This window comes from Apium graveolens, chromosome 2, assembly GCF_009905375.1.
Source record: "Apium graveolens cultivar Ventura chromosome 2, ASM990537v1, whole genome shotgun sequence".
Lineage (NCBI taxonomy): Eukaryota > Viridiplantae > Streptophyta > Magnoliopsida > Apiales > Apiaceae > Apium > Apium graveolens.
In genome coordinates, this window is record NC_133648.1 from 188,785,388 (window position 1) to 188,796,250 (window position 10,863).

Genomic DNA, 10,863 nt, shown 5'->3' on the forward strand with positions numbered 1-10,863 from the left:
AGACTTTTGTTTTCTTTGATTTAGGAGATACTTGGATGCTTGTTTTCGATTTGTCTTTGAATCCTAGTACTCTTATATTGTTTTATATCATGCTTTCATTGGAAACCATTGTGATGATGAGTTCGATTATGAACTAATCGTTATCGTGGGGTTCTAGCGGATTTATTTATGGATTTCTTTTGTTAAATTGTTTCGATACCTTATTGTGTGGTGATTGTATGATAACCTAGTATTGGTTGTGCTTATTCGTCTTATGTGTGTAGCTAACATATAAGATAGCGTGTTAATCTCTATTGAAGCGACAGTGAATATAGAGGTTTAGAACTTTCCGTGCTAGCATAGGTTTATGTGTTATTGTTATGCATGATTCGTAGGTAATTTTAACCATCTTACTTTCCATATGTAATCACGATAGATAACTTGCACATTAAACCGTTATGTTTTCAATTCTTATAGACATATAAGAACTAAGCATAATTGGTGTCTATTCAACTTCTATCTCTTTTGTGGATGCTTGGTAGTAGGGTATTCGTACAACAAAAGTTGGCGTTTACTAGTTTCGTGTTATCTGATTAGTGTCATCACCATTACATGTTAAGGTTAAGAACAAAAAAGGCTATTAAATGAAGTATTTAATGAAGTTAGAATCCCGTGTTTTTCATATATATTAATTCAACCATTATTGCTCTCTTAGTTATAATTGTTAGTTTAATTCTTAGTTATTAACAATCTCAACTTGTTATTTGTCTTAGCATTGGATAATAACCATATCATTGTTGCATAGGTGCATATTCTAAAATTAACCAAAGAGTCTATGTGGGAACAAATTTTATCTAAATCTTAAACTACTTACGAACGCGTATACTTGCTTGTATTATTAGCGCGTGTTAACGTCCTAACATATTTCATTACTAGTTGAGATTTGATCACTAAATGGTAGGATGGGGGGACTGCCTTGAAGGCATGTATGCTCGTTCTACCCATGATTGCATTTTACATCGATCCAGCCTTAACCACCACAAAATTCAACAATTATGTAGCTTTCATTGGCTTCTGACCCATTTTCAGAGGTAGTTTAATTATCCCTTCAACGGGAAATTCGACTCCAGTGAACCCATAGATTGGGATATCAGTCGAGGTTAATTGAGAATCGTTGTATCCCATCCTTATAAAGGTATCATAAAGAAAAAAGTCAACTGATGCTCCATTTTTTACAAGGACTCTCTTTATAGGGCTATTCCCTATGATATGTGTTATGACTAGAGGATCATCATAAAAAAAATTTGATCCCTTCCAAATCAAAGTCATCGAATATCGTTATTACTCCAGTCTTGGCCCTTTTTAGGGCTTCTCCAACTATGTGCATGACCTCTAGATCATAATTATTCCTTTAGTTCTTGGAGGATCCAGCCACTGTTGGCCCCCTAAGATCATGTTAATCATCGGGCCTCATGGTTGGGGATTTCGCCTCTGATCATCTTGATCCCTCATTCGGTCATCGAAATTTCTTCTCACATTATCGTTCCTTTCTCCCCTCTCACCATCTCCAGTGTACTTACTAAGTCTTCCTTTTCGAATAAGGAACTCAACTTCATCCTTCAACTGTCGGCAGTCATCAGTGTCATGGCCAACATCCTTGTGAAATTGACAATACTTTATTTTATCCAACTTGGCATGATTGGCCTTCAGAGGTTTTGGCCAGCAAACATTTCTATCCCTCTCAATTTCCATCAGGATTTGACACTTAGGAGCATTCAGTCAAGCATACTCGGTGAACTTTTATCTTAGTCCCCCTTTATTTGGTGATGAATCAATGTCTTTGTTAATCCGAGGATACTTGTCCTTTGCATTGTATTCCTAGTCTGTCTTTCGCTTCCAGGTACCAACAGGTTCGTTGCTTACCACTGTCTTCTTCATACTTTCCTTAACTTAGATGTATTTTCCTGCCCTAATTTGGAGCTGTAACATATTCTCTGGCGGTCTTCTTGCTAGGGACATTTTAAAGAAATAACTCATCCTTTGTTGCTTGTTACAGAGAAATCATGGCCACCTTATCATCAAGATCCGGGACCTTCAAAGCCTCCTTTGTGAAATGATTCTAGTAGTCCCTAAAAGATTACTTTGCTCCTTGCACAATGCTTATGAGGGAAGCTGAGCTTTTTTTCGTGCACATTCCCGCTAATAAACTGTTTGATGATAACTTGACTTAAATCTCTGAAGAATCCAATCAAATATGAGGGCATGCGGCTATACCACCTTTAGACCATGCCTGATAAGGTTTAAGGGAAAGCTCGATATTTGATTGCATCATTCACAGGTTACAGTAGCAGTGCATTAAAGAAAGTCCTAACATGATTCACCAGATCTCCAGTCCCATCATAGACCTTTATAGTGGGGATATTGAACTTCCTTGTGATACGGGTGTTCATGATCTATACCGTGAAAGGCAGGGTTGAATCTTCTAGGTCTCTGAGGGGGAGCAACTTAAACGGGTTTTCTCGAGGGACATCCTTCATTTTCTTCTTGGTAGTCTCCTCCAAGTCGATGACTTGAGTAGCTCCTCCAGTTCCTCTATCCCGGTTGGTTCTCGGGTGGTTGCTTACCTTGACTAATCTTCATATCCCTCTTAAGACTTAGGATTTCTGCTTCATGGGAACATATCCTTTCCTCAAAAGTCTGAGATGCCATCCCTTGAGTTTCTTGATACTCGGAGCGCCCACCTCCAGCGGGCTCGGAGCGCCTGCCTTCAACGGGCTCTTTCTCCTTACATCTCCTCCTTTGATGAACATCCTCGTGGTTGACTCCCCGCTCTCTTTAGTTGTATTAGGTCCAAAGACATCTCGATCATTATTGATCGGTCGCAGACCTCTAATGTGATTAAGGTAATTCCACGGTTGCGGTTGAGGCGGTGGGGGCGGCCTACTTCCTTTAGCCTCATAATACAATGACATCCCATATGTGGGGTTTATTGGCATATAGTGTACCACAGTTGACATCTCAAAACTCACATATTGTGTCCCAAAGAAGCGTTTAGATTCGAGTTTTGAGGGTTCGTCCCTAAAGACAGGATTGGATGATATCCGGATTAGAAAATGATTGGATTTGTCGTCCCTTGATAGTAGGTCGAATAATGTGGGATCTCAATGACAGATGAGATTGTTTGGGTAGTTTCAGCTGATGCTCCTTTAGGAGCGTTGTTTCTGCTTCATTTGGTTACCATGATTGATATCTTTTTCCCACATAAAGCGACAAATATTATGGGTAAAAAACAAGGATGTATTTAATGCTAGGGTTCGTGAGCAGAAGGCTCTATTTGACTGTTCTCGTATTTCGTGACTCAATTCGCCTTCACAAGATGTCTACGTACATTGTTGTATGCTAGGGATAAAGTAAAAAAAATGTAGTCCTGAATGGTGGCGGTGAGACCCCTTTTATAGGCGTGGGCAACCTTGAGTTAGATTAGGGTAAGGAGACTTGGTGAGTAAGTTTCAAACTTAGAATGGACTTTGAAGTCCTAAAAGGTAGGGATTTGCTTCCTTATTGAATTTTATGGCTTGTGGACTACTCTTTTAAGAGTTTGAGTCTAATTTGAACTTATTCTCTTAGCTACAATCTGGGCTAATTTATGACCTACGAATTTAATAATAAACCTTTGGTCAGTGGGCCCTTAAAGCCCAACTAATGTTCTATTAATTATCGGGCTTTATTAACTAGGCTTCGTTCTCGAACCAAATCAGACCTAATTAATGTGTGATTAATTACACAATTAAGGTTACTTTTATTCCTTGTCACACCCTTAGTAGTATTAGTAACCCAGATTGCCTAGATCTACTGACAGAAGCTAGATTTATAAATATTTTATTTATAAGATATGCATAATTGCCACATTGGTCCGATAACATTCAGTTGTATATATTTATGTTTGTTAACCTTTTTTTAATAATTAAAATTTGAGTTGTAAACGAATCAGGCTGAACTTGACTCGATTCGGGATCGACTTGGCAAAAACTCGACTCGACTCAACTCGATTCTTTAGCGAACTTGAGTTCGATCAAGAAAAAAAAGATCGATAAGTTTAACGAGTCGAGTCGAGTTTTTAGTTGTTCGACTCGACTCGGCTCGTTATCAACTCGAGCTCGGTTCCGCTCGAACTAGCCTCGTGATTGATAAGATATACACATTTAAAAAATTAATCGATTCCATTATTTATATAACTAGAAAATTAAAATGTAAAATAATATAGTAAAAATAATATAATAGTCATTATAAAACTTCATATCATCAATCTATACTATATTATAATAGACGAAACATTAAAAGTTTGGTAGTCGGTCGGTCGGTACTTGCTGAAATTACTTAATTACCCTTACTTAATTGTTTTAATTCTAAATATTGGGTCGATCAATTCTAATTCTAATTGATATTGAAGTCAATTTACTCTATTAATTTACCAATTTCAATTTTATTTTATATTGAACTCTATATCACTATAATTTATGTTAAATTCAACTTCTTCTACCAATTTATATTTTAATTCATATCGAGTTCTATATCATTCTAATTTGTTACTTCGGGCTAAATTAAATTTAAACAAACTAGATATAATTCTTAAGATTTGGTTTATATATAACGTGACCCAGGCTAAGATAAAATAATAATACTATCAATCCTCCTAAAAAAAATATACTATTATATTATAATAGACGAAACAATAAAAGTGTGGTAGTCGGTCGGTCGGTACTTGCTGAAATTACTTAATTACCCTTATTTAATTGTTCTAATTATTGGGTCGATCAGTTCTAATTCTAATTGATATTGAAGTCAACTTCCTCTATTAATTTACCAATTTCAATTTTATTTTATATCGAACTCTATATCACTATAATTTATGTTAAACCAATTTAAATTTTAATTCATATCGAATTCTATATCATTCTAATTTGTTACTTTGGGATAAATTAAATTTAAATAAACTAAATATAATTCTTAAGATTTGGTTTATATATAATGTGACTAGGGTTAAGATAAAATAATAATACTATCGATCCTCCTAAAAAAATTATATTAATGAACTTGGATAAACAAAATAATATATTTTATTTATCCAGGACAAAAAAATACATTAAATAATTGATTTAGACTAACACAAAACTAAAATAAAAATACAATTCGACCAACAAAAAAAACATATTTACTAATTATTCCCTCTAAAAAAATTATCTTATTGATCCAGAATTTTAAAAAAATAAAATTAAACTAAAAATAATTAGTTTGATTTGGTCGGTGTATTGGGCATCGAGCTAAAATAAAATAATGTAAATCACTGATACGAGATAAATCAAATTAATATTAGACTAAGTATAATTCGTATCGTATTCATGTGAATAAATAATCAAATTTTATTTAAAATATTTTTTTTAAATGCACTTAGAATTATCAATAAAACTATCTCGTTCAATCAGTAATATTGCCTTTTTCAAATATCTTTTATAGAGTTATAGTTAATCGATTAAGTAATCACCATGCTAGAATAATAGTTTTTTAAGGTACCAACATAATACAAACATTATATTTTTATCTTCAATAAAATAATAATTTTATTATAATAATATTTTCCCCTTACTAATGTTATCACTTTAAATAAGTTTAAATGTTCAAAAAAGTTATGAACATATACGTTTACTTATATAATTATCATGAAATCATATCATTTAATGTTTTATATGAACAAAATTAAGAATTGAATTCAAGTTTTTTTAAAAAAAAATTATGTAATATTAAAATAAATCTGTGTCATCCGTACATCGTACGGATTTTAAGCTAGTGTATCTTAACATATGTATTGGTGGATTATTATAAAAAATATTTTAAATATACATTTTGTTAATAAGGAAACAATTCTCATTTCAGGAGTATTGTTGTTATTAGTTTTTTTTATAAAGTAATGCAAGATAAATCTGAAATTTTTTAATTTTGGTTTCCACACGACTCAAATCGATATATTAACATCTGTATGTTTGGATTGTCGAAAAAAACATGTAAAAACTTTACTTAATTTTCGGTTTCGACTCTCTGTTCATTAACAACTTGAACTCGACTTGGTTCGATTCGATCGTTAACGAACTCGAGTTTGATCAGCAAGAAAAAGATCATTTAGATAATCGAGCTTAACTCGACTCGGTTAAAAAAACTCGACTCGATAAAACTCACTCGACTCAGTTCCTTTACATTCCTAATTCAAGCCATTGTTTCTTAACTAATTAATTTATATTAAGAAATGATAATCTAATGTCAATATAATGACAATCTATATTATACTAAAATAAAGTACAAGTGATATCGTCTCATCTTATGTGTCAAACTCTCTTTTAAACGTTTACATCATCAAATGTCAGACTCTCATTAATTTTGTTGATTTTATCTTCCACTAACATTTTTCTCCTCATTTAAGTTACCTTTAATCACTCTCTTTCACTTATTATTTCTCCATTAATTCTCTCTTTTACCTATTTCTCATTTCTGTCTTACCCATTTCTCATTCTCTTTCTTTCTTATTTTTATATTTTTAAATTAATAACTTTTAATAGTTTCATTTTTTTCACTAATTTTATCTTATTCAAAATTAATTTTAGGTATACAAATATTAATTAGTATTTTTTTTGTATTTAATAAAAAGTTAATAATCAATATTTGTAGTTTGGCTAATGTCATTTTTTATGTTTTATGTTTATATTTCATTTTATTCTCATTAGTATGTAAAATATTGTAATAATATATATTATTCAAATTAAACTATTTCAAAATAATTTTTTAGAAAGTAATTATAATATAATCGGATATCAGGCCGGGGAACTAATCTATTATTAGCAGAGTAACAATCATGTTAACAAAGATTATATCCAGGACTAGGCTTAACATAATTGTGATATAATATACCTACCGTATTATCACAGCTTACAGTTAAACAGCTCACCGGCGGCTCCTTGTTGACCCCTCCATATTGGATTTCAAATCATCCTTACCTGATTGCAGGTGTGTGCGCATTTAGGTTTGATGTGTGTGAGAGGTCAAAATCGCATCAAATTATATATAATAGTTTGCTTAAATCTCGAATCTCAGTTATAATTGCGGTTGTAATTAATCGCGACTTTTTCAATCGGGATTTTGTGATTCGTACGGATCGACTTGCGGTTCAATCACCGACTTGTACGATAAATGATATATAAAATAGTTCAATAAAATATACCTACCAAATCTTAGAATTTTGTAAAATTAAAATATTTTACATGTGGTTACGGAGAATTGTAAAACACGTCCAATAGTATACTATACGCAAATTAAAAGATAATACCCCAAAGTCCTATACACAAAAGGCCCAAACTTTTTATTATATAACTTTTATATATGGTGTTTTATAATATATATATATATAATTTATATGTGTATATGTAGCGGTTTGTGATTGCGGTTCTTGCGATTATTTAAAAATTAAATTCGTATTTAATTCAGAAATCTACAATTTTTATACTTTTAATTCGTATTTGATCTGCATTTTGTGATTATCCATAAAAAAATGATATAATTACGAGCAGTACGAGCGATTGATACGATTGAGCGGAGCAATTATTAGAGGTACACACTCACAGTGCGTCGTCTATACTCGCATCGCATCGTTGAATAGTCTTCAAAAACATTATATAGAATATGCTTCACAGCTAGGCTCATATCCAAAATAATCAATGGGTACAGCTATTAGTTTGGTTCACAATATTATAAGTATAAATAGATAGAGACCATTAGTATATGCTTTTACATCATCAACACACCCACCCCCTTATCCAAAACATGGCTAATAAATCCTTTTCTCCTCTCACCCTATCAATCTTATTGTTTTTGTTCATCCAAATACTAATTTGCATTGATTTATGTGATGCAGTTGTTCCAGCAAATGAGACCTTTAAGTTTGTAAATGAAGGAGAATTAGGTCAGTACATTAGTGAGTATTTCGGCGATTATCGAGCTCTGTCCACCTTCACCTCACCCTTTCAGCTTTGTTTTTACAACCAAACCCCCACTGCTTTCACCCTAGCCTTGCGCATGGGCTTGAGGCGTACCGAGTCACTAATGCGGTGGGTTTGGGAAGCCAACCGGGGTAATCCCGTCGACGAAAACGCAACTCTGACCTTCGGGACAGACGGAAACCTAGTACTCGCCCGTTCCGACGGACAAGTTGCATGGCAAACTTCTACAGCCAACAAAGGTGTAGTAGGTCTCAAGGTACTTCCAAATGGTAACATGGTGCTCCATGATTCCAAAGGTCGTTTTTTATGGCAAAGTTTCCATAGTCCTACCGACACTCTCTTAGTGGGCCAGTCACTAAAGGTTGGGGCTGTAACAAAACTCGTGAGTCGGGCTTCTGCAGATGAGAATGTAAATGGGCCTTACAGTCTGGTGATGGAGCCTAAAGGTGTGCATCTGTACTATAAGCCCCCCAACTCTCCCAACCCTATTCGCTATAATTCCATTGCTCTCTTTACCAACCTCAACAAGGGACAGACTCTACAAAACGTAACATTCGAATTTGAAAATGAGTACGATGCAGGTTTTTCCTTCTTACTCAACTTAAAATATGGTGTTTCTAATTTACCAGGGGCCAATACCATACTCAACAGAATCAAATACAATACTACACTGTCTTTTCTTAGGTTAGAAATAGACGGAAATCTTAGAATTTATACGTACAATAATAAGGTGGACTATGGTGCTTGGGAGGTGACTTTCACTTTGTTTTTAAAAGCTCCTCCACCATTGTTCCAAGTAACCAAAGCTGAATTAGCGTCCCAGTCATCTGAGTGTCAGTTACCCAAAAAATGTGGCAACTTTGGGCTTTGTGAAGATAGCCAATGTGTGGGCTGCCCGTCGAATGGTAAACCGGTTCTTGCTTGGAGTACAAATTGTGCGCCACCAAAGTTAAAATCTTGTGCACAAAAAGATTTCCACTATAATAAACTTGCAGGGGTTGATCACTACATGATCAAGTACACAAGTGGAGATGGGCCAGTGAAAGATAATGCTTGTGGGGTGAAATGTACTGGAGATTGCAAGTGCTTGGCCTATTTCTATAACCAGGACACATCAAGATGCTGGTTAGCTTATGATCTCAGTACTCTCACTAGAGTGGTCAATGCCACGCACTTGGCCTACATCAAGGTCCCTAATTAGTAATCCCTTACTTTGTACTGAGCTATGTATATAGCTTGTATTAATGTATGTGACAAAATTGTTGCAGCAAGTTATATTGCAACAAGCCTAGTCGCTAAAATAAATTAATGGATGGGTTCACCATTTCATGTTCGTCTCCTTTAGCCCTTTATCTTTTATTGCGTCTCCTTGCAAATGAGAGGACTTTGAAAAGTTTGCAAGATGAGAATTTGAAGGATAATATATATTATCTTTTGCTTAAACTTCAACCCATCTACATTGTTTGCAAGTTAAATATTTTTCTTTTGCTACATGAACCTTCAATGTTTCTAGGCATACAAGAATGCAAAAAATACAACGCGGAACCAACCAAAGCTGCCCAATGTCATTGGTTCAATTTTTTAATAAATAAACACAACGCTCGGTCGTTGGATCAGTCATTGATGGTGTTCACAACTTCACAAATGCTTTAAAATTATTTATCTCCGGACAGTTCAGACCATAGGGCGATTGGGAGATATTTCTAATTAACATTAAAACAAAAAGGAAAAAACATCTAATATGTGTTATTGGTTAATATTTAAGTAGAGTCAGATTTTAACACTATTTTATAATACAGAGGGTATGATTTTTGAATTGCAAACTATTTCAGTTTGCACGGATTTGTTAGAAAATAAAATGTATAGTCTTTCGTAATTTATTTGAATTGTGCGAAAAATATCTGTTGAATCGGTTTATACTTAATAGTTGTTTAGACACCGTTGAGTAATGAAATACTATGCAGTGTCAAATTTTTTTTGCTTTTCAGGCTTTGATAATTCCTTTGGGTACACGTGATCTTTGAGTTAAATACATGTTGATACTATTTGTAATAATATTTATAGGTGTAAAATAATTGAAACTTGTTGTATTTGAAATCGACAATGTCTTCTTCAAACTTCAATAATCTCGTATTAAATTGTTGGTACAAAGTTATTATATTCATGACAACGACGTATAGTTAACAATATAGGTATTTTAGAATATATTATTGTGTTTACCGTGTTGTTATATGTCAAACATAGATTATTTTCTAGTATAGGGATCAATATATCGTTGTTATATTGTTGTTTTAATCGTTGTCGACTTTTAATTTATTCATGAATTATTTCAACCTTATTCCATACATTAATTCAATAACAATATTTATTTATTTTTAACCCCATGCCTTTTCTCTGATCCGATAAATTAGAGACTACATTGAAATCAACCGGGTTCATAGTTTCTACCAGCAAGCATACATCTTGGAAGTTTGGGGGATCAACAGATTTCGTGACCACTCATGTCAAATTTCATGTATGTCACAAATCTTTGCTCAAGTTAGTAAATTTGATACATATTAGTTATTAAATTGATCTTATTAAAAATATCAAACACATTTCATTTATATAAACATTCAGTCTTATTAATCAGATGTCCTCGTCAGACTCGTAATTTAAATTGACTTAATTTATGTAGTAGAATCGGTTCAAATAGCCAAATAACGATTTTTTCATGTATTCAGGGAGTTTTTCATGTATTTTATTTAAAAAAAATGGCTCAAATTATGATTTTGAATTCAACTGAAATACACATGGTTCATTTGGATCATTTGGATCAGGGGTTAGGAGGGGATGGGTTAGG

At 33.4% G+C, this 10,863-nt stretch overlaps 1 protein-coding gene across 1 annotated transcript; it reads left to right on the forward strand.

The window, feature by feature from the left end:
• Window positions 1-7,792: 7,792 nt before the first annotated feature.
• Window positions 7,793-9,354, forward strand: LOC141708021 (epidermis-specific secreted glycoprotein EP1-like). Its single transcript, XM_074511487.1, has one exon. It carries the CDS (start codon window positions 7,804-7,806, stop codon window positions 9,220-9,222), a length of 1,419 nt encoding a protein of 472 aa, XP_074367588.1. The 5' UTR covers window positions 7,793-7,803; the 3' UTR covers window positions 9,223-9,354.
• Window positions 9,355-10,863: the final 1,509 nt, after the last annotated feature.

Bases quoted from the DNA above. Each gene is read 5' to 3' on its own strand.
- LOC141708021 (XM_074511487.1), top strand. From the start codon at position 7,804: ATGCTTTTACATCATCAACACACCCACCCCCTTATCCAAAACATGGCT.